The 24,171-nt window shown below is 37.8% G+C and overlaps 1 protein-coding gene across 1 annotated transcript; it reads right to left on the bottom strand.

Annotated features, from left to right (window-relative positions):
* Positions 1-1,316: 1,316 nt before the first annotated feature.
* On the bottom strand, positions 1,317-24,167 carry LOC128634091 (microtubule-actin cross-linking factor 1-like). Its single transcript, XM_053684205.1, has 2 exons — positions 3,169-24,167; positions 1,317-1,465 (listed from the first exon to the last, which is right to left on the bottom strand). The coding sequence occupies exons 1-2, from the start codon at positions 24,143-24,145 to the stop codon at positions 1,317-1,319; spliced, it is 21,126 nt and encodes a 7,041-aa protein (XP_053540180.1). The 5' UTR covers positions 24,146-24,167.
* Positions 24,168-24,171: the final 4 nt, after the last annotated feature.

Below are 24,171 nucleotides of genomic sequence, written 5' to 3' on the forward strand. Positions count from 1 at the left end.
GCAAAGCATCCTCACACCATCACACTTCCACCACCATGCTTATAGAATTCTGTGTTTGGTTTACGCCAGATGTAACAAGACCACTGTCTTCCAAAAAGTTCCACTTTCGACTCATCAGTCCACAGAACATTCTCCCAAAAGGTTTAAGGATCATCAAGGTGTGTTTTGGCAAAATTCAGACGAGCCTTAATGTTCTTCTGGGTTAGCAGTGGTTTTCTCCTCGCCTCTCTTCCATGGATGCGATTTTTGCCCAGTGTCTTTCTGATAGTGTTGTCATGAACCTTTATTGGTACAAGAGAGGCCTGTAGGTCCTTTTATGTTATCCTTGGCTCTTTTGTGACTTCCTGGATGAGTCGTTGCTGTGCTCTTGGAGGGATTTTGGAAGGTCGTCCACTTCTGGGAAGGTTTACTACTGTGCTGAGTTTTTCTATTTGGAGATAATGGCTCTCACTGTGGTTCTTTGGAGTCCCACAGCCTTTGAAATAGCTTTGTAACCTTCCCAGAATTATGTATTTCAATCACATTCTTCCTCATAATTTCTGGAATTTCTTTCAATTTTGGCATAGTGTATTACTGGGTAAGACCTTTTAACCAACTTCATGCTGTTGAAAATGTTCTATTTAAGTGTTGATTTGATTGTCTAGTCCAGCTGAACCCCATTATCAATGCAGTTTCATAGATTTGGGGAATTAGTAACTGGGGGCAAATACATTTTCACACAAGCCTAGTTGGTATTGGTATTTCTTTAGAGAAATTCAGCTTATTTCTAGACCACATTTAACAACAACCGAAGCTGACTAAAGTGCTGTACAGCTGAGAGGAATCGATGTTAAAAAGACACATCACCATTACAGCACAAGACAGGGTTAACATATAACAAAACACACTAAAAAATACCAAAATATGCAAAGTATAAATCTATGCTAACATTATACTAATATTCAAATTCTTGTTCCGTTGCACATTACGGTTCAGAGAACGTTCCCATAACTTTAAATAAACTTGCCTTAACCTGTGATGGTTCAGAGAAGATTCTGGTAACATTTAAATAATTTGAAACTCTCAGGATGGTTCTTAGAAAGTTGCCCAAACGTTCTGGTGACCTTTAAATAATTTTAACCTTTTGGGATTGTTGCGGTAGACCATGAAAGTTTGGATAACGTTCCTCTAATGTTCTGGTAACATTTAAATAATTTGAACCTCTTTTTCAATTTCGGTTCAACCTTAAATGATCTTAGCTAAATGTTCAGATACTGAAATGTCTATATACTGAACGTCTCATAGACATAATTTAGGGTCTGAGTCCTACTGACGTATTACAGACACAAGCTGTCGCTGGAATTGGTTTCATCTTGCAGACCTGGCAACCTCAGTCTCCTATTGGATGAGCCATACGTTGCTGCCATCTTGTGTTTATATGCACTGTAAGCAGTAAGCACTGTAGTGACAGCACAATTTAAGGAGCCTATAAAGACATTTCCAAAAGAATAAAGGTATCATATCAAAAATAACACTATCAATTATTAATTATAATTATATTATCAGTTATAATTAATTATCATTAATATTGCATTTCTCATTGTTATGCCCATCTTCCTCTTCAATTCTTGTGCATTAGTTCTCATCCCACACTTTTGTGTTGCCCTTCTTTTGTTATTCCTTGCAGTTCCACACTTTATAAGCTTGTTACAAGAGGATATACATTCAACTATCAGGCATAAAATTATGTACTCATGTCAGAATTGCTGCATTTTTATTCCTTGACCTTATATCATAAGCCGTATACCATGTTTGGGTAAGTTATTTGTATTTCCTAACGCTGGATAAAATTTTCCCCAGCATTAGTCAATGCGACACTAGAGCTTGCATTATTAGCTATATCACTAATCAGCAACTCTTAAAGAACATTTATTCACACTCCAAACAAACAACAAAGAGCCATTTATTAATTCAAAATTAGGCTGTATTTGCATTATTCCAATATATGTAATTGCATACATAACTACTGTTAACTCGTTTCTATGTATATCTAATTATTATGTTGTAATCTGGTTAATAAATGTTTCACAGCTCGCTGTTTTATAAGGTAAGTGAAGGTAAGTTTACAACATCATCCATATTCCACTTTAAAGTCGTGATTGTAGAGACTGCTTGGTTTTAGGGAATCGTGATTCATATTTTTTCAAGGCATAGTCAGAGGTCTTTCCCCCATCACCAGACAATGGCAGCTTGGAATAGTGAAGACTAGCACAAGCCTCCTCCGATAACCATGTAGCCAACACTGTTTCCAAACTACTGGCTGTGCAACATTCTCAAACACTAGAACATGCTCTCTGAATGCTAGGTGCTTGAGTTACTTACAGCCGACAGGTATGTCCTGTGAAATCATGGGGGAGTTACAGAGACCATGCAGTCTTTCAAATTTAATTAGAAAAAAGTTGTTCTTGGTGACAGCACCACCTAAGAGGGCACCAGCACCTGAATCCTACGTGTCTTTACGGTACATCATATACAGGTATATGATGATATAAAGGATCTGTGCATTTTACCTTCAACCTGATCACACAAGGAGCCATGACAGAAGTTTTAAACTATTCCAGTATTGTGTTATTAAAATACATCAAATCAACATCAAAGGCTAGTACAAATAACAATGTATATTAGATGAATGTTTGTACCAGATTGGTATATAAAAATGAAATATACCTAAGAACTTTACACACACACACATACATCCCTCCAAAATTGCTAAAAACAGAAAATTGGTCAGTAGTCAGTTGAAAATAAATGGATGATCATTACAATATAATTGATAAAATTATTAATGGAAAATAATAATAATAATGATAATAATAATAAGTATAACCCAGTTCTCTCACATACAGTCAAAAACATATTAGCTGTATACTAAGTTGTACAATATCACTCGATTTTGGCTTCTAGTAATTTAGTAGCCAACATGAAAAAATAAACCTAAAATCTTGTTCAGATTTTAATGTATTTGATTTATGGGAACAATAATAGTTTGGCTTCAAGAATCTAAAATGCTTCATTTCTCTTGCTTAGTTTCAGTTGGACAACAGTAGTTGCAGCATTGCCTAATCCATTGCAGTAGCTGCCGTCTTTGTAATACATTTGTAGTTTGTGCTTCCCTTGGAGCCTCCCTACTTAGGCTCTCATGCCCCTCATCAATCAGCACATGGAGAGAAGCGCTGGCATGCTCCATTGGTCCTTCTGTCTGAATTTCCTCCACTTCTTGATCAGCCCACAATTGCTCTTCTCTAGTCTGCCCCTCTTGTCTGTCCTCTGTCACTGTTTGTACAGCTTTGTCTGTCACATGCCTGATTCTGTCTTTAATTGTGGCTGTTTCAGTGATGAGCTGCTCCAACCTTTGTAGGTATTTGTTGTTTGTATCTTTTCTCTTGCTCTTTAGTTGGTTAATCTCTATCAGCATACTCTCCTTTAACAGAATGATTTGTTTTTCCTTCTCCATGACTTTCTGCCTCTCTGTCTCTCTTTCAGGATGAAGCACATCTTTCATCAGCTCCAGCTCGATTTTCTCTTTTTGTAGTCCAACTCTCTTCATTTCATTCTTCTGAATTTCTTGTAACCTGTTCTCTAGTTCTTTTTCCATGTTCTCTATTGTTCGACTTATTTCTTTAATGACGTTTTTGTCACTCAGAGCATCATGCTGAGTGATAGCTGTCTTTCCCTCAATGTCTTTGGCATCAGTACTAAGCTCTGTCATGGTTCCTGTATCTTTCATTTCTTTTTCCAGTTTACACTGCATGCATTTGTCTTTTGCCTTCTCTTTATATGTTTGTCTGACATTGATCTCTTGTATCTTCTCATTTCTTCTCATTTTCTCACTTTGTTTTTTTATAACATCTTCTATTTGCTGCAGTTCTTGTCTTCTGCTTTGACAAATTTGTGTTAAACAGTCTGCTTCGTATCTCAGCCTCTGGCATTCTAGCTGAATCTGCTCCATACCATTACTTTTCATTCCCATCTCTTCACTTTGTAGTTTACTGTCAAATTCTTGACAAATGTCTTGTTCTATTTGCACAGCTCCTCTGTCAAACCTTTCCTCCATGTCTTCCATATAGGTTTGAGTTTGAGCATCTATTTTGATTGTCACGAGCGTGTGATCTGGCCCCTCTAAATCAGCTCTGTCAGTTTCTGTATGACTTTTCGTTACCCTCAGGTCTTTAGATTTTTCCTTGTCCTCATTCTCTCTTTGATTGAATGTAGTTCTCCCTCCATCAACTTCACATTTGTTTCTTTCCATCTCATAGCTCTCCCCTGAAATGGCTTCTGAAAGGTCATCAGAATCGTGTTGCCACTTGCTTAGTTCAGTCTGTCTTGATTCAAGCTCATTCCTCTCCTTGGTGTCCATGCTCTTCAGCTCTACCAGGTCATCTTCGTGTTCATGGAGGTCGGCTAACTCTAGTTCCTTTTTCCTCCCTTCAGTTCTTCGTACATCTCTTTGGTCATCAAATTGCTCAAATATTTTTTCTTTTTCTAGGATTCTGTTCTCAGTCTCTTTTTTCATTTGTTTCACTTTGAATTCTAGATCATCCACATCCTTGTTTTTTTTCTGTTGCATTAAAGTCATCTCCTTTTCAAACTGGCTTTTTTTGTTTATCATGTCTTGTTGGCATCTTTGTATCTTAGCATTAATTGTCTCCAGATCTTTTTTCTTCCTCTCTATTTCTTCACTGATATTCTCCAGCCCCTCTAGTTCTTGGTGTCTCTTCTCAAGCCAAGTTCTTTCCACAAGAACCTTATTTCTGCAATTTTCTAGTTTCTTCCATTCTTCTTCCATTTTTTTCTGTTTGATTTCTAGTTCATGTGTTTTGAGTCTGATTTTGCTCTTTTCATTTTCCATAGTTTCTCTCTGTATTTCTATGTCAGTCTTCAGCTGCTCAAGAATCTCCCTGTCATTTTGTAATTTTTTCTTTGTCATGTACTCTTCTTCCCTTTGTTTGGCAATCTGCTTTTCAAGTTCTAGGGTGAGTGTCTTAATTTCTGCTTTGCTTCTCTCCAGCACATTCTTTTCTCCTTGAAGCGACTGTAGGCTGCCTTGAATTTCTTGCTTCCTTTGTTCTTGCTCGGCTTCCATTTGCTCTTTGAAAGTGTGAAGTTCTTTCCAGTTCTTCAGTATGTCTTCCCTTTCTTTTTCTGCCTCTTCTTTTTGTTGGTTGATCTTACTAATTTCTTTTTCCAGTGCCTTTCTCTGTTCCTCCATTGCCAATTTTTCACTGTCTTCTTTTTCCCTTTGGCTTCTAATTTGCGATTGCAAGCCCACCTCTCTTTCCTCCAGATCCATCCATTTCTTTTCAAGGTCATGTTTCTCTTTATCGGGAAGGACTTTGTTAGTCTCAATGTCTTGCTTTTGCATTTCTATTTCAGCGGCCATCTTCTCCAAGGCATCCTTCTGTTGGTTTGTGTCTTCAACGGTGATCCTACATTCTTCTTTTTCTTGGGCTAATCTTGCCTTAATTTCATCCAGGTTTTGTAAGTCCATCATGGCTTTTTCCAACGCGTTCTTCATGTCCTGCATTTCGCTCTGCATAGATGCCTTTGATTGGTCGGCCATTTTTCTCTCATTCTCTATTTGTTGTTTTTCAAGAGTGATAGCTTCTTGTTCCATATTCAGTTTGACTTTTATTTCTTCTAGTTCATTTTTCAAATTGTTGCTTATAGACATTTGATCTTCAACTTCTTGCTTCTGCATGGTGACTTCTTTCATGAACTGATCAAGTTCTTCTCTCTCGTGCTTCATCTTCTCCCTGATAGTGTTTTCCATTTCCTGTTTCTGCAATTCAAGTTCCAATTTCATCTTGTCCAGACTTGATCTATCCTTCATAATTTCTTTCAAATTGTCGGCCAGAATTTGTTTTTGGTCTTTCATTTCAGTCTCCTTTTGGTCGAGTAGCAGTTTGTCTGTTAACATCTTCTTTTTGATTTCCTCCATTTCATCCTTCTCTTTTATCATTTGCTCTTTGAAAGTGTGAAGTTCTTTCCAGTTCTTCAGTATGTCTTCCCTTTCTTTTTCTGCCTCTTCTTTTTGTTGGTTGATCTTACTAATTTCTTTTTCCAGTGCCTTTCTCTGTTCCTCCATTGCCAATTTTTCACTGTCTTCTTTTTCCCTTTGGCTTCTAATTTGCGATTGCAAGTCCACCTCTCTTTCCTCCAGATCCATCCATTTCTTTTCAAGGTCATGTTTCTCTTTATCGAGAAGGACTTTGTTAGTCTCAATGTCTTGCTTTTGCATTTCTATTTCAGCGGCCATCTTCTCCAAGGCATCCTTCTGTTGGTTTGTGTCTTCAACGGCGATCCTACATTCTTCTTTTTCTTGGGCTAATCTTGCCTTAATTTCATCCAGGTTTTGTAAGTCCATCATGGCTTTTTCCAACGCGTTCTTCATGTCCTGCATTTCGCTCTGCATAGATGCCTTTGATTGGTCGGCCATTTTTCTCTCATTCTCTATTTGTTGTTTTTCAAGAGTGATAGCTTCTTGTTCCATATTCAGTTTGACTTTTATTTCTTCTAGTTCATTTTTCAAATTGTTGCTTATAGACATTTGATCTTCAACTTCTTGCTTCTGCATGGTTACTTCTTTCATGAACTGATCAAGTTCTTCTCTCTCGTGCTTTATCTTCTCCCTGATAGTGTTTTCCATTTCCTGTTTCTGCAACTCAAGTTCCAATTTCACCTTGTCCAGACTTGATTTATCCTTCATAATTTCTTTCAAATTGTCGGCCAGAATTTGTTTTTGGTCTTTCATTTCAGTCTCCTTTTGGTCGAGTAGCAGTTTGTCTGTTAACATCTTCTTTTTGATTTCCTCCATTTCATCCTTCTCTTTTATCATTTGCTCTTTGAAAGTGTGAAGTTCTTTCCAGTTCTTCAGTATGTCTTCCCTTTCTTTTTCTGCCTCTTCTTTTTGTTGGTTGATCTTACTAATTTCTTTTTCCAGTGCCTTTCTCTGTTCCTCCATTGCCAATTTTTCACTGTCTTCTTTTTCCCTTTGGCTTCTAATTTGCGATTGCAAGTCCACCTCTCTTTCCTCCAGATCCATCCATTTCTTTTCAAGGTCATGTTTCTCTTTATCGAGAAGGACTTTGTTAGTCTCAATGTCTTGCTTTTGCATTTCTATTTCAGCGGCCATCTTCTCCAAGGCATCCTTCTGTTGGTTTGTGTCTTCAACGGCGATCCTACATTCTTCTTTTTCTTGGGCTAATCTTGCCTTAATTTCATCCAGGTTTTGTAAGTCCATCATTGCTTTTTCCAACGCGTTCTTCATGTCCTGCATTTCGCTCTGCATAGATGCCTTTGATTGGTCGGCCATTTTTCTCTCATTCTCTATTTGTTGTTTTTCAAGAGTGATAGCTTCTTGTTCCACATTCAGTTTGACTTTTATTTCTTCTAGCTCATTTTTCAAATTGTTGCTTATAGACATTTGATCTTCAACTTCTTGCTTCTGCATGGTGACTTCTTTCATGAACTGATCAAGTTCTTCTCTCTCGTGCTTCATCTTCTCCCTGATAGTGTTTTCCATTTCCTGTTTCTGCAATTCAAGTTCCAATTTCATCTTGTCCAGACTTGATCTATCCTTCATAATTTCTTTCAAATTGTCAGCCAGAATTTGTTTTTGGTCTTTCATTTCAGTCTCCTTTTGGTCGAGTAGCAGTTTGTCTGTTAACATCTTCTTTTTGATTTCCTCCATTTCATCCTTCTCTTTTATCATTTGCTCTTTGAAAGTGTGAAGTTCTTTCCAGTTCTTCAGTATGTCTTCCCTTTCTTTTTCTGCCTCTTCTTTTTGTTGGTTGATCTTACTAATTTCTTTTTCCAGTGCCTTTCTCTGTTCCTCCATTGCCAATTTTTCACTGTCTTCTTTTTCCCTTTGGCTTCTAATTTGCGATTGCAAGTCCACCTCTCTTTCCTCCAGATCCATCCATTTCTTTTCAAGGTCATGTTTCTCTTTATCGAGAAGGACTTTGTTAGTCTCAATGTCTTGCTTTTGCATTTCTATTTCAGCGGCCATCTTCTCCAAGGCATCCTTCTGTTGGTTTGTGTCTTCAACGGTGATCCTACATTCTTCTTTTTCTTGGGCTAATCTTGCCTTAATTTCATCCAGGTTTTGTAAGTCCATCATGGCTTTTTCCAACGCGTTCTTCATGTCCTGCATTTCGCTCTGCATAGATGCCTTTGATTGGTCGGCCATTTTTCTCTCATTCTCTATTTGTTGTTTTTCAAGAGTGATAGCTTCTTGTTCCACATTCAGTTTGACTTTTATTTCTTCTAGCTCATTTTTCAAATTGTTGCTTATAGACATTTGATCTTCAACTTCTTGCTTCTGCATGGTGACTTCTTTCATGAACTGATCAAGTTCTTCTCTCTCGTGCTTCATCTTCTCCCTGATAGTGTTTTCCATTTCCTGTTTCTGCAATTCAAGTTCCAATTTCATCTTGTCCAGACTTGATCTATCCTTCATAATTTCTTTCAAATTGTCGGCCAGAATTTGTTTTTGCTCTTTCATTTCAGTCTCCTTTTGGTCAAGTAGCAGTTTGTCTGTTAACATCTTCTTTTTGATTTCCTCCATTTCATCCTTCTCTTTTATCATTTGCTCTTTGAAAGTGTGAAGTTCTTTCCAGTTCTTCAGTATGTCTTCCCTTTCTTTTTCTGCCTCTTCTTTTTGTTGGTTGATCTTACTAATTTCTTTTTCCAGTGCCTTTCTCTGTTCCTCCATTGCCAATTTTTCACTGTCTTCTTTTTCCCTTTGGCTTCTAATTTGCGATTGCAAGTCCACCTCTCTTTCCTCCAGATCCATCCATTTCTTTTCAAGGTCATGTTTCTCTTTATCGAGAAGGACTTTGTTAGTCTCAATGTCTTGCTTTTGCATTTCTATTTCAGCGGCCATCTTCTCCAAGGCATCCTTCTGTTGGTTTGTGTCTTCAACGGTGATCCTACATTCTTCTTTTTCTTGGGCTAATCTTGCCTTAATTTCATCCAGGTTTTGTAAGTCCATCATGGCTTTTTCCAACGCGTTCTTCATGTCCTGCATTTCGCTCTGCATAGATGCCTTTGATTGGTCGACCATTTTTCTCTCATTCTCTATTTGTTGTTTTTCAAGTGTGATAGCTTCTTGTTCCACATTCAGTTTGACTTTTATTTCTTCTAGCTCATTTTTCAAATTGTTGCTTATAGACATTTGATCTTCAACTTCTTGCTTCTGCATGGTGACTTCTTTCATGAACTGATCAAGTTCTTCTCTCTCGTGCTTCATCTTCTCCCTGATAGTGTTTTCCATTTCCTGTTTCTGCAATTCAAGTTCCAATTTCATCTTGTCCAGACTTGATCTATCCTTCATAATTTCTTTCAAATTGTCAGCCAGAATTTGTTTTTGGTCTTTCATTTCAGTCTCCTTTTGGTCGAGTAGCAGTTTGTCTGTTAACATCTTCTTTTTGATTTCCTCCATTTCATCCTTCTCTTTTATCATTTGCTCTTTGAAAGTGTGAAGTTCTTTCCAGTTCTTCAGTATGTCTTCCCTTTCTTTTTCTGCCTCTTCTTTTTGTTGGTTGATCTTACTAATTTCTTTTTCCAGTGCCTTTCTCTGTTCCTCCATTGCCAATTTTTCACTGTCTTCTTTTTCCCTTTGGCTTCTAATTTGCGATTGCAAGTCCACCTCTCTTTCCTCCAGATCCATCCATTTCTTTTCAAGGTCATGTTTCTCTTTATCGAGAAGGACTTTGTTAGTCTCAATGTCTTGCTTTTGCATTTCTATTTCAGCGGCCATCTTCTCCAAGGCATCCTTCTGTTGGTTTGTGTCTTCAACGGTGATCCTACATTCTTCTTTTTCTTGGGCTAATCTTGCCTTAATTTCATCCAGGTTTTGTAAGTCCATCATGGCTTTTTCCAACGCGTTCTTCATGTCCTGCATTTCGCTCTGCATAGATGCCTTTGATTGGTCGGCCATTTTTCTCTCATTCTCTATTTGTTGTTTTTCAAGAGTGATAGCTTCTTGTTCCACATTCAGTTTGACTTTTATTTCTTCTAGCTCATTTTTCAAATTGTTGCTTATAGACATTTGATCTTCAACTTCTTGCTTCTGCATGGTGACTTCTTTCATGAACTGATCAAGTTCTTCTCTCTCGTGCTTCATCTTCTCCCTGATAGTGTTTTCCATTTCCTGTTTCTGCAATTCAAGTTCCAATTTCATCTTGTCCAGACTTGATCTATCCTTCATAATTTCTTTCAAATTGTCGGCCAGAATTTGTTTTTGCTCTTTCATTTCAGTCTCCTTTTGGTCAAGTAGCAGTTTGTCTGTTAACATCTTCTTTTTGATTTCCTCCATTTCATCCTTCTCTTTTATCATTTGCTCTTTGAAAGTGTGAAGTTCTTTCCAGTTCTTCAGTATGTCTTCCCTTTCTTTTTCTGCCTCTTCTTTTTGTTGGTTGATCTTACTAATTTCTTTTTCCAGTGCCTTTCTCTGTTCCTCCATTGCCAATTTTTCACTGTCTTCTTTTTCCCTTTGGCTTCTAATTTGCGATTGCAAGTCCACCTCTCTTTCCTCCAGATCCATCCATTTCTTTTCAAGGTCATGTTTCTCTTTATCGAGAAGGACTTTGTTAGTCTCAATGTCTTGCTTTTGCATTTCTATTTCAGCGGCCATCTTCTCCAAGGCATCCTTCTGTTGGTTTGTGTCTTCAACGGCGATCCTACATTCTTCTTTTTCTTGGGCTAATCTTGCCTTAATTTCATCCAGGTTTTGTAAGTCCATCATGGCTTTTTCCAACACGTTCTTCATGTCCTGCATTTCGCTCTGCATAGATGCCTTTGATTGGTCGACCATTTTTCTCTCATTCTCTATTTGTTGTTTTTCAAGAGTGATAGCTTCTTGTTCCACATTCAGTTTGACTTTTATTTCTTCTAGCTCATTTTTCAAATTGTTGCTTATAGACATTTGATCTTCAACTTCTTGCTTCTGCATGGTGACTTCTTTCATGAACTGATCAAGTTCTTCTCTCTCGTGCTTCATCTTCTCCCTGATAGTGTTTTCCATTTCCTGTTTCTGCAATTCAAGTTCCAATTTCATCTTGTCCAGACTTGATCTATCCTTCATAATTTCTTTCAAATTGTCGGCCAGAATTTGTTTTTGCTCTTTCATTTCAGTCTCCTTTTGGTCGAGTAGCAGTTTGTCTGTTAACATCTTCTTTTTGATTTCCTCCATTTCATCCTTCTCTTTTATCATTTGCTCTTTGAAAGTGTGAAGTTCTTTCCAGTTCTTCAGTATGTCTTCCCTTTCTTTTTCTGCCTCTTCTTTTTGTTGGTTGATCTTACTAATTTCTTTTTCCAGTGCCTTTCTCTGTTCCTCCATTGCCAGTTTTTCACTGTCTTCTTTTTCCCTTTGGCTTCTAATTTGCGATTGCAAGTCCACCTCTCTTTCCTCCAGATCCATCCATTTCTTTTCAAGGTCATGTTTCTCTTTATCGAGAAGGACTTTGTTAGTCTCAATGTCTTGCTTTTGCATTACTATTTCAGCGGCCATCTTCTCCAAGGCATCCTTCTGTTGGTTTGTGTCTTCAACGGTGATCCTACATTCTTCTTTTTCTTGGGCTAATCTTGCCTTAATTTCATCCAGGTTTTGTAAGTCCATCATGGCTTTTTCCAACGCGTTCTTCATGTCCTGCATTTCGCTCTGCATAGATGCCTTTGATTGGTCGACCATTTTTCTCTCATTCTCTATTTGTTGTTTTTCAAGAGTGATAGCTTCTTGTTCCACATTCAGTTTGACTTTTATTTCTTCTAGCTCATTTTTCAAATTGTTGCTTATAGACATTTGATCTTCAACTTCTTGCTTCTGCATGGTGACTTCTTTCATGAACTGATCAAGTTCTTCTCTCTCGTGCTTCATCTTCTCCCTGATAGTGTTTTCCATTTCCTGTTTCTGCAATTCAAGTTCCAATTTCATCTTGTCCAGACTTGATCTATCCTTCATAATTTCTTTCAAATTGTCAGCCAGAATTTGTTTTTGGTCTTTCATTTCAGTCTCCTTTTGGTCAAGTAGCAGTTTGTCTGTTAACATCTTCTTTTTGATTTCCTCCATTTCATCCTTCTCTTTTATCATTTGCTCTTTGAAAGTGTGAAGTTCTTTCCAGTTCTTCAGTATGTCTTCCCTTTCTTTTTCTGCCTCTTCTTTTTGTTGGTTGATCTTACTAATTTCTTTTTCCAGTGCCTTTCTCTGTTCCTCCATTGCCAATTTTTCACTGTCTTCTTTTTCCCTTTGGCTTCTAATTTGCGATTGCAAGTCCACCTCTCTTTCCTCCAGATCCATCCATTTCTTTTCAAGGTCATGTTTCTCTTTATCGAGAAGGACTTTGTTAGTCTCAATGTCTTGCTTTTGCATTTCTATTTCAGCGGCCATCTTCTCCAAGGCATCCTTCTGTTGGTTTGTGTCTTCAACGGTGATCCTACATTCTTCTTTTTCTTGGGCTAATCTTGCCTTAATTTCATCCAGGTTTTGTAAGTCCATCATGGCTTTTTCCAACGCGTTCTTCATGTCCTGCATTTCGCTCTGCATAGATGCCTTTGATTGGTCGGCCATTTTTCTCTCATTCTCTATTTGTTGTTTTTCAAGAGTGATAGCTTCTTGTTCCACATTCAGTTTGACTTTTATTTCTTCTAGCTCATTTTTCAAATTGTTGCTTATAGACATTTGATCTTCAACTTCTTGCTTCTGCATGGTGACTTCTTTCATGAACTGATCAAGTTCTTCTCTCTCGTGCTTCATCTTCTCCCTGATAGTGTTTTCCATTTCCTGTTTCTGCAATTCAAGTTCCAATTTCATCTTGTCCAGACTTGATCTATCCTTCATAATTTCTTTCAAATTGTCGGCCAGAATTTGTTTTTGCTCTTTCATTTCAGTCTCCTTTTGGTCGAGTAGCAGTTTGTCTGTTAACATCTTCTTTTTGATTTCCTCCATTTCATCCTTCTCTTTTATCATTTGCTCTTTGAAAGTGTGAAGTTCTTTCCAGTTCTTCAGTATGTCTTCCCTTTCTTTTTCTGCCTCTTCTTTTTGTTGGTTGATCTTACTAATTTCTTTTTCCAGTGCCTTTCTCTGTTCCTCCATTGCCAATTTTTCACTGTCTTCTTTTTCCCTTTGGCTTCTAATTTGCGATTGCAAGTCCACCTCTCTTTCCTCCAGATCCATCCATTTCTTTTCAAGGTCATGTTTCTCTTTATCGAGAAGGACTTTGTTAGTCTCAATGTCTTGCTTTTGCATTTCTATTTCAGCGGCCATCTTCTCCAAGGCATCCTTCTGTTGGTTTGTGTCTTCAACGGTGATCCTACATTCTTCTTTTTCTTGGGCTAATCTTGCCTTAATTTCATCCAGGTTTTGTAAGTCCATCATGGCTTTTTCCAACGCGTTCTTCATGTCCTGCATTTCGCTCTGCATAGATGCCTTTGATTGGTCGACCATTTTTCTCTCATTCTCTATTTGTTGTTTTTCAAGTGTGATAGCTTCTTGTTCCACATTCAGTTTGACTTTTATTTCTTCTAGCTCATTTTTCAAATTGTTGCTTATAGACATTTGATCTTCAACTTCTTGCTTCTGCATGGTGACTTCTTTCATGAACTGATCAAGTTCTCTCTCGTGTTTCATCTTCTCCCTGATAGTGTTTTCCATTTCCTGTTTCTGCAATTCAAGTTCCAATTTCATCTTGTCCAGACTTGATCTATCCTTCATAATTTCTTTCAAATTGTCGGCCAGAATTTGTTTTTGGTCTTTCATTTCTGTCTCCTTTTGGTCGAGTAGCAGTTTGTCTGTTAACATCTTCTTTTTGATTTCCTCCATTTCATCCTTCTCTTTTATCATTTGCTCTTTGAAAGTGTGAAGTTCTTTCCAGTTCTTCAGTATGTCTTCCCTTTCTTTTTCTGCCTCTTCTTTTTGTTGGTTGATCTTACTAATTTCTTTTTCCAGTGCCTTTCTCTGTTCCTCCATTGCCAATTTTTCACTATCTTCTTTTTCCCTTTGGCTTCTAATTTGCGATTGCAAGTCCACCTCTCTTTCCTCCAGATCCGTCCATTTCTTTTCAAGGTCATGTTTCTCTTTATCGAGAAGGACTTTGTTAGTCTCAATGTCTTGCTTTTGCATTTCTATTTCAGCGGCCATCTTCTCCAAGGCATCCTTCTGTTGGTTTGTGTCTTCAACGGTGATCCTACATTCTTCTTTTTCTTGGGCTAACCTTGCCTTAATTTCATCCAGGTTTTGTAAGTCCATCATGGCTTTTTCCAACGCGTTCTTCATGTCCTGCATTTCGCTCTGCATAGATGCCTTTGATTGGTCGGCCATTTTTCTCTCATTCTCTATTTGTTGTTTTTCAAGAGTGATAGCTTCTTGTTCCATATTCAGTTTGACTTTTATTTCTTCTAGTTCATTTTTCAAATTGTTGCTTATAGACATTTGATCTTCAACTTCTTGCTTCTGCATGGTTACTCCTTTCATGAACTGATCAAGTTCTTCTCTCTTGTGCTTCATCTTCTCCCTGATAGTGTTTTCCATTTCCTGTTTCTGCAATTCAAGTTCCAATTTCATCTTGTCCAGACTTGATCTATCCTTCATAATTTCTTTCAAATTGTCGGCCAGAATTTGTTTTTGGTCTTTCATTTCAGTCTCCTTTTGGTCGAGTAGCAGTCTGTCTGTTAACATCTTCTTTTTGATTTCCTCCATTTCATCCTTCTCTTTTATCATTTGCTCTTTGAAAGTGTGAAGTTCTTTCCAGTTCTTCAGTATGTCTTCCCTTTCTTTTTCTGCCTCTTCTTTTTGTTGGTTGATCTTACTAATTTCTTTTTCCAGTGCCTTTCTCTGTTCCTCCATTGCCAATTTTTCACTGTCTTCTTTTTCCCTTTGGCTTCTAATTTGCGATTGCAAGTCCACCTCTCTTTCCTCCAGATCCATCCATTTCTTTTCAAGATCATGTTTCTCTTTATCGAGAAGGACTTTGTTAGTCTCAATGTCTTGCTTTTGCATTTCTATTTCAGCGGCCATCTTCTCCAAGGCATCCTTCTGTTGGTTTGTGTCTTCAACGGCGATCCTACATTCTTCTTTTTCTTGGGCTAATCTTGCCTTAATTTCATCCAGGTTTTGTAAGTCCATCATGGCTTTTTCCAACGCGTTCTTCATGTCCTGCATTTCGCTCTGCATAGATGCCTTTGATTGGTCGACCATTTTTCTCTCATTCTCTATTTGTTGTTTTTCAAGAGTGATAGCTTCTTGTTCCACATTCAGTTTGACTTTTATTTCTTCTAGCTCATTTTTCAAATTGTTGCTTATAGACATTTGATCTTCAACTTCTTGCTTCTGCATGGTGACTTCTTTCATGAACTGATCAAGTTCTTCTCTCTCGTGCTTCATCTTCTCCCTGATAGTGTTTTCCATTTCCTGTTTCTGCAATTCAAGTTCCAATTTCGTCTTGTCCAGACTTGATCTATCCTTCATAATTTCTTTCAAATTGTCGGCCAGAATTTGTTTTTGGTCTTTCATTTCTGTCTCCTTTTGGTCGAGTAGCAGTTTGTCTGTTAACATCTTCTTTTTGATTTCCTCCATTTCATCCTTCTCTTTTATCATTTGCTCTTTGAAAGTGTGAAGTTCTTTCCAGTTCTTCAGTATGTCTTCCCTTTCTTTTTCTGCCTCTTCTTTTTGTTGGTTGATCTTACTAATTTCTTTTTCCAGTGCCTTTCTCTGTTCCTCCATTGCCAATTTTTCACTGTCTTCTTTTTCCCTTTGGCTTCTAATTTGCGATTGCAAGTCCACCTCTCTTTCCTCCAGATCCATCCATTTCTTTTCAAGGTCATGTTTCTCTTTATCGAGAAGGACTTTGTTAGTCTCAATGTCTTGCTTTTGCATTTCTATTTCAGCGGCCATCTTCTCCAAGGCATCCTTCTGTTGGTTTGTGTCTTCAACGGCGATCCTACATTCTTCTTTTTCTTGGGCTAATCTTGCCTTAATTTCATCCAGGTTTTGTAAGTCCATCATGGCTTTTTCCAACGCGTTCTTCATGTCCTGCATTTCGCTCTGCATAGATGCCTTTGATTGGTCGACCATTTTTCTCTCATTCTCTATTTGTTGTTTTTCAAGAGTGATAGCTTCTTGTTCCACATTCAGTTTGACTTTTATTTCTTCTAGCTCATTTTTCAAATTGTTGCTTATAGACATTTGATCTTCAACTTCTTGCTTCTGCATGGTGACTTCTTTCATGAACTGATCAAGTTCTTCTCTCTCGTGCTTCATCTTCTCCCTGATAGTGTTTTCCATTTCCTGTTTCTGCAATTCAAGTTCCAATTTCATCTTGTCCAGACTTGATCTATCCTTCATAATTTCTTTCAAATTGTCGGCCAGAATTTGTTTTTGCTCTTTCATTTCAGTCTCCTTTTGGTCAAGTAGCAGTTTGTCTGTTAACATCTTCTTTTTGATTTCCTCCATTTCATCCTTCTCTTTTATCATTTGCTCTTTGAAAGTGTGAAGTTCTTTCCAGTTCTTCAGTATGTCTTCCCTTTCTTTTTCTGCCTCTTCTTTTTGTTGGTTGATCTTACTAATTTCTTTTTCCAGTGCCTTTCTCTGTTCCTCCATTGCCAATTTTTCACTGTCTTCTTTTTCCCTTTGGCTTCTAATTTGCGATTGCAAGTCCACCTCTCTTTCCTCCAGATCCATCCATTTCTTTTCAAGGTCATGTTTCTCTTTATCGAGAAGGACTTTGTTAGTCTCAATGTCTTGCTTTTGCATTTCTATTTCAGCGGCCATCTTCTCCAAGGCATCCTTCTGTTGGTTTGTGTCTTCAACGGTGATCCTACATTCTTCTTTTTCTTGGGCTAATCTTGCCTTAATTTCATCCAGGTTTTGTAAGTCCATCATGGCTTTTTCCAACGCGTTCTTCATGTCCTGCATTTCGCTCTGCATAGATGCCTTTGATTGGTCGACCATTTTTCTCTCATTCTCCATTTGTTGTTTTTCAAGAGTGATAGCTTCTTGTTCCACATTCAGTTTGACTTTTATTTCTTCTAGCTCATTTTTCAAATTGTTGCTTATAGACATTTGATCTTCAACTTCTTGCTTCTGCATGGTGACTTCTTTCATGAACTGATCAAGTTCTTCTCTCTCGTGCTTCATCTTCTCCCTGATAGTGTTTTCCATTTCCTGTTTCTGCAATTCAAGTTCTAATTTCATCTTGTCCAGACTTGATCTATCCTTCATTATTTCTTTCAAATTGTCAGCCAGAATTTGTTTTTGGTCTTTCATTTCAGTCTCCTTTTGGTCGAGTAGCAGTTTGTCTGTTAACATCTTCTTTTTGATTTCCTCCATTTCATCCTTCTCTTTTATCATTTGCTCTTTGAAAGTGTGAAGTTCTTTCCAGTTCTTCAGTATGTCTTCCCTTTCTTTTTCTGCCTCTTCTTTTTGTTGGTTGATCTTACTAATTTCTTTTTCCAGTGCCTTTCTCTGTTCCTCCAGTGCCAATTTTTCACTATCTTCTTTTTCCCTTTGGCTTCTAATTTGCGATTGCAAGTCCACCTCTCTTTCCTCCAGATCCGTCCATTTCTTTTCAAGGTCATGTTTCTCTTTATCGAGAAGGACTTTGTTAGTCTCAATGTCTTGCTTTTGCATTTCTATTTCAGCGGCCATCTTCTCCAAGGCATCCTTCTGTTGGTTTGTGTCTTCAACGGTGATCCTACATTCTTCTTTTTCTTGGGCTAACCTTGCCTTAATTTCATCCAGGTTTTGTAAGTCCATCATGGCTTTATCCAACGCGTTCTTCATGTCCTGCATTTCGCTCTGCATAGATGCCTTTGATTGGTCGGCCATTTTTCTCTCATTCTCTATTTGTTGTTTTTCAAGAGTGATAGCTTCTTGTTCCATATTCAGTTTGACTTTTATTTCTTCTAGTTCATTTTTCAAATTGTTGCTTATAGACATTTGATCTTCAACTTCTTGCTTCTGCATGGTTACTTCTTTCATGAACTGATCAAGTTCTTCTCTCTCGTGCTTCATCTTCTCCCTGATAGTGTTTTCCATTTCCTGTTTCTGCAATTCAAGTTCCAATTTCATCTTGTCCAGACTGGATCTATCCTTCATAATTTCTTTCAAATTGTCGGCCAGAATTTGTTTTTGGTCTTTCATTTCAGTCTCCTTTAGGTCGAGTAGCAGTTTGTCTGTTAACATCTTCTTTTTGATTTCCTCCATTTCATCCTTCTCTTTTATCATTTGCTCTTTGAAAGTGTGAAGTTCTTTCCAGTTCTTCAGTATGTCTTCCCTTTCTTTTTCTGCCTCTTCTTTTTGTTGGTTGATCTTACTAATTTCTTTTTCCAGTGCCTTTCTCTGTTCCTCCATTGCCAATTTTTCACTGTCTTCTTTTTCCCTTTGGCTTCTAATTTGCGATTGCAAGTCCACCTCTCTTTCCTCCAGATCCATCCATTTCTTTTCAAGGTCATGTTTCTCTTTATCGAGAAGGACTTTGTTAGTCTCAATGTCTTGCTTTTGCATTTCTATTTCAGCGGCCATCTTCTCCAAGGCATCCTTCTGTTGGTTTGTGTCTTCAACGGTGATCCTACATTCTTCTTTTTCTTGGGCTAACCTTGCCTTAATTTCATCCAGGTTTTGTAAGTCCATCATGGCTTTTTCCAACGCGTTCTTCATGTCCTGCATTTCGCTCTGCATAGATGCCTTTGATTGGTCGGCCATTTTTCTCTCATTCTCTATTTGTTGTTTTTCAAGAGTGATAGCTTCTTGTTCCATATTCAGTTTGACTTTTATTTCTTCTAGTTCATTTTTCAAATTGTTGCTTATAGACATTTGATCTTCAACTTCTTGCTTCTGCATGGTTACTCCTTTCATGAACTGATCAAGTTCTTCTCTCTTGTGCTTCATCTTCTCCCTGATAGTGTTTTCCATTTCCTGTTTCTGCAATTCAAGTTCCAATTTCATCTTGTCCAGACTTGATCTATCCTTCATAATTTCTTTCAAATTGTCGGCCAGAATTTGTTTTTGGTCTTTCATTTCAGTCTCCTTTTGGTCGAGTAGCAGTCTGTCTGTTAACATCTTCTTTTTGATTTCCTCCATTTCATCCTTCTCTTTTATCATTTGCTCTTTGAAAGTGTGAAGTTCTTTCCAGTTCTTCAGTATGTCTTCCCTTTCTTTTTCTGCCTCTTCTTTTTGTTGGTTGATCTTACTAATTTCTTTTTCCAGTGCCTTTCTCTGTTCCTCCATTGCCAATTTTTCACTGTCTTCTTTTTCCCTTTGGCTTCTAATTTGCGATTGCAAGTCCACCTCTCTTTCCTCCAGATCCATCCATTTCTTTTCAAGATCATGTTTCTCTTTATCGAGAAGGACTTTGTTAGTCTCAATGTCTTGCTTTTGCATTTCTATTTCAGCGGCCATCTTCTCCAAGGCATCCTTCTGTTGGTTTGTGTCTTCAACGGCGATCCTACATTCTTCTTTTTCTTGGGCTAATCTTGCCTTAATTTCATCCAGGTTTTGTAAGTCCATCATGGCTTTTTCCAACGCGTTCTTCATGTCCTGCATTTCGCTCTGCATAGATGCCTTTGATTGGTCGACCATTTTTCTCTCATTCTCTATTTGTTGTTTTTCAAGAGTGATAGCTTCTTGTTCCACATTCAGTTTGACTTTTATTTCTTCTAGCTCATTTTTCAAATTGTTGCTTATAGACATTTGATCTTCAACTTCTTGCTTCTGCATGGTGACTTCTTTCATGAACTGATCAAGTTCTTCTCTCTCGTGCTTCATCTTCTCCCTGATAGTGTTTTCCATTTCCTGTTTCTGCAATTCAAGTTCCAATTTCGTCTTGTCCAGACTTGATCTATCCTTCATAATTTCTTTCAAATTGTCGGCCAGAATTTGTTTTTGGTCTTTCATTTCTGTCTCCTTTTGGTCGAGTAGCAGTTTGTCTGTTAACATCTTCTTTTTGATTTCCTCCATTTCATCCTTCTCTTTTATCATTTGCTCTTTGAAAGTGTGAAGTTCTTTCCAGTTCTTCAGTATGTCTTCCCTTTCTTTTTCTGCCTCTTCTTTTTGTTGGTTGATCTTACTAATTTCTTTTTCCAGTGCCTTTCTCTGTTCCTCCATTGCCAATTTTTCACTGTCTTCTTTTTCCCTTTGGCTTCTAATTTGCGATTGCAAGTCCACCTCTCTTTCCTCCAGATCCATCCATTTCTTTTCAAGGTCATGTTTCTCTTTATCGAGAAGGACTTTGTTAGTCTCAATGTCTTGCTTTTGCATTTCTATTTCAGCGGCCATCTTCTCCAAGGCATCCTTCTGTTGGTTTGTGTCTTCAACGGCGATCCTACATTCTTCTTTTTCTTGGGCTAATCTTGCCTTAATTTCATCCAGGTTTTGTAAGTCCATCATGGCTTTTTCCAACGCGTTCTTCATGTCCTGCATTTCGCTCTGCATAGATGCCTTTGATTGGTCGACCATTTTTCTCTCATTCTCTATTTGTTGTTTTTCAAGAGTGATAGCTTCTTGTTCCACATTCAGTTTGACTTTTATTTCTTCTAGCTCATTTTTCAAATTGTTGCTTATAGACATTTGATCTTCAACTTCTTGCTTCTGCATGGTGACTTCTTTCATGAACTGATCAAGTTCTTCTCTCTCGTGCTTCATCTTCTCCCTGATAGTGTTTTCCATTTCCTGTTTCTGCAATTCAAGTTCCAATTTCATCTTGTCCAGACTTGATCTATCCTTCATAATTTCTTTCAAATTGTCGGCCAGAATTTGTTTTTGCTCTTTCATTTCAGTCTCCTTTTGGTCAAGTAGCAGTTTGTCTGTTAACATCTTCTTTTTGATTTCCTCCATTTCATCCTTCTCTTTTATCATTTGCTCTTTGAAAGTGTGAAGTTCTTTCCAGTTCTTCAGTATGTCTTCCCTTTCTTTTTCTGCCTCTTCTTTTTGTTGGTTGATCTTACTAATTTCTTTTTCCAGTGCCTTTCTCTGTTCCTCCATTGCCAATTTTTCACTGTCTTCTTTTTCCCTTTGGCTTCTAATTTGCGATTGCAAGTCCACCTCTCTTTCCTCCAGATCCATCCATTTCTTTTCAAGGTCATGTTTCTCTTTATCGAGAAGGACTTTGTTAGTCTCAATGTCTTGCTTTTGCATTTCTATTTCAGCGGCCATCTTCTCCAAGGCATCCTTCTGTTGGTTTGTGTCTTCAACGGTGATCCTACATTCTTCTTTTTCTTGGGCTAATCTTGCCTTAATTTCATCCAGGTTTTGTAAGTCCATCATGGCTTTTTCCAACGCGTTCTTCATGTCCTGCATTTCGCTCTGCATAGATGCCTTTGATTGGTCGACCATTTTTCTCTCATTCTCCATTTGTTGTTTTTCAAGAGTGATAGCTTCTTGTTCCACATTCAGTTTGACTTTTATTTCTTCTAGCTCATTTTTCAAATTGTTGCTTATAGACATTTGATCTTCAACTTCTTGCTTCTGCATGGTGACTTCTTTCATGAACTGATCAAGTTCTTCTCTCTCGTGCTTCATCTTCTCCCTGATAGTGTTTTCCATTTCCTGTTTCTGCAATTCAAGTTCTAATTTCATCTTGTCCAGACTTGATCTATCCTTCATTATTTCTTTCAAATTGTCAGCCAGAATTTGTTTTTGGTCTTTCATTTCAGTCTCCTTTTGGTCGAGTAGCAGTTTGTCTGTTAACATCTTCTTTTTGATTTCCTCCATTTCATCCTTCTCTTTTATCATTTGCTCTTTGAAAGTGTGAAGTTCTTTCCAGTTCTTCAGTATGTCTTCCCTTTCTTTTTCTGCCTCTTCTTTTTGTTGGTTGATCTTACTAATTTCTTTTTCCAGTGCCTTTCTCTGTTCCTCCAGTGCCAATTTTTCACTATCTTCTTTTTCCCTTTGGCTTCTAATTTGCGATTGCAAGTCCACCTCTCTTTCCTCCAGATCCGTCCATTTCTTTTCAAGGTCATGTTTCTCTTTATCGAGAAGGACTTTGTTAGTCTCAATGTCTTGCTTTTGCATTTCTATTTCAGCGGCCATCTTCTCCAAGGCATCCTTCTGTTGGTTTGTGTCTTCAACGGTGATCCTACATTCTTCTTTTTCTTGGGCTAACCTTGCCTTAATTTCATCCAGGTTTTGTAAGTCCATCATGGCTTTATCCAACGCGTTCTTCATGTCCTGCATTTCGCTCTGCATAGATGCCTTTGATTGGTCGGCCATTTTTCTCTCATTCTCTATTTGTTGTTTTTCAAGAGTGATAGCTTCTTGTTCCATATTCAGTTTGACTTTTATTTCTTCTAGTTCATTTTTCAAATTGTTGCTTATAGACATTTGATCTTCAACTTCTTGCTTCTGCATGGTTACTTCTTTCATGAACTGATCAAGTTCTTCTCTCTCGTGCTTCATCTTCTCCCTGATAGTGTTTTCCATTTCCTGTTTCTGCAATTCAAGTTCCAATTTCATCTTGTCCAGACTGGATCTATCCTTCATAATTTCTTTCAAATTGTCGGCCAGAATTTGTTTTTGGTCTTTCATTTCAGTCTCCTTTAGGTCGAGTAGCAGTTTGTCTGTTAACATCTTCTTTTTGATTTCCTCCATTTCATCCTTCTCTTTTATCATTTGCTCTTTGAAAGTGTGAAGTTCTTTCCAGTTCTTCAGTATGTCTTCCCTTTCTTTTTCTGCCTCTTCTTTTTGTTGGTTGATCTTACTAATTTCTTTTTCCAGTGCCTTTCTCTGTTCCTCCATTGCCAATTTTTCACTGTCTTCTTTTTCCCTTTGGCTTCTAATTTGCGATTGCAAGTCCACCTCTCTTTCCTCCAGATCCATCCATTTCTTTTCAAGGTCATGTTTCTCTTTATCGAGAAGGACTTTGTTAGTCTCAATGTCTTGCTTTTGCATTTCTATTTCAGCGGCCATCTTCTCCAAGGCATCCTTCTGTTGGTTTGTGTCTTCAACGGCGATCCTACATTCTTCTTTTTCTTGGGCTAATCTTGCCTTAATTTCATCCAGGTTTTGTAAGTCCATCATGGCTTTTTCCAACGCGTTCTTCATGTCCTGCATTTCGCTCTGCATAGATGCCTTTGATTGGTCGACCATTTTTCTCTCATTCTCTATTTGTTGTTTTTCAAGAGTGATAGCTTCTTGTTCCACATTCAGTTTGACTTTTATTTCTTCTAGCTCATTTTTCAAATTGTTGCTTATAGACATTTGATCTTCAACTTCTTGCTTCTGCATGGTGACTTCTTTCATGAACTGATCAAGTTCTACTCTCTCGTGCTTCATCTTCTCCCTGATAGTGTTTTCCATTTCCTGTTTCTGCAATTCAAGTTCCAATTTCATCTTGTCCAGACTTGATCTATCCTTCATAATTTCTTTCAAATTGTCGGCCAGAATTTGTTTTTGCTCTTTCATTTCAGTCTCCTTTTGGTCAAGTAGCAGTTTGTCTGTTAACATCTTCTTTTTGATTTCCTCCATTTCATCCTTCTCTTTTATCATTTGCTCTTTGAAAGTGTGAAGTTCTTTCCAGTTCTTCAGTATGTCTTCCCTTTCTTTTTCTGCCTCTTCTTTTTGTTGGTTGATCTTACTAATTTCTTTTTCCAGTGCCTTTCTCTGTTCCTCCATTGCCAATTTTTCACTGTCTTCTTTTTCCCTTTGGCTTCTAATTTGCGATTGCAAGTCCACCTCTCTTTCCTCCAGATCCATCCATTTCTTTTCAAGGTCATGTTTCTCTTTATCGAGAAGGACTTTGTTAGTCTCAATGTCTTGCTTTTGCATTTCTATTTCAGCGGCCATCTTCTCCAAGGCATCCTTCTGTTGGTTTGTGTCTTCAACGGCGATCCTACATTCTTCTTTTTCTTGGGCTAATCTTGCCTTAATTTCATCCAGGTTTTGTAAGTCCATCATGGCTTTTTCCAACGCGTTCTTCATGTCCTGCATTTCGCTCTGCATAGATGCCTTTGATTGGTCGACCATTTTTCTCTCATTCTCTATTTGTTGTTTTTCAAGAGTGATAGCTTCTTGTTCCACATTCAGTTTGACTTTTATTTCTTCTAGCTCATTTTTCAAATTGTTGCTTATAGACATTTGATCTTCAACTTCTTGCTTCTGCATGGTGACTTCTTTCATGAACTGATCAAGTTCTACTCTCTCGT

Source organism: Ictalurus punctatus, chromosome 12 (assembly GCF_001660625.3).
Source record: "Ictalurus punctatus breed USDA103 chromosome 12, Coco_2.0, whole genome shotgun sequence".
Classification (NCBI taxonomy): domain Eukaryota; kingdom Metazoa; phylum Chordata; class Actinopteri; order Siluriformes; family Ictaluridae; genus Ictalurus; species Ictalurus punctatus.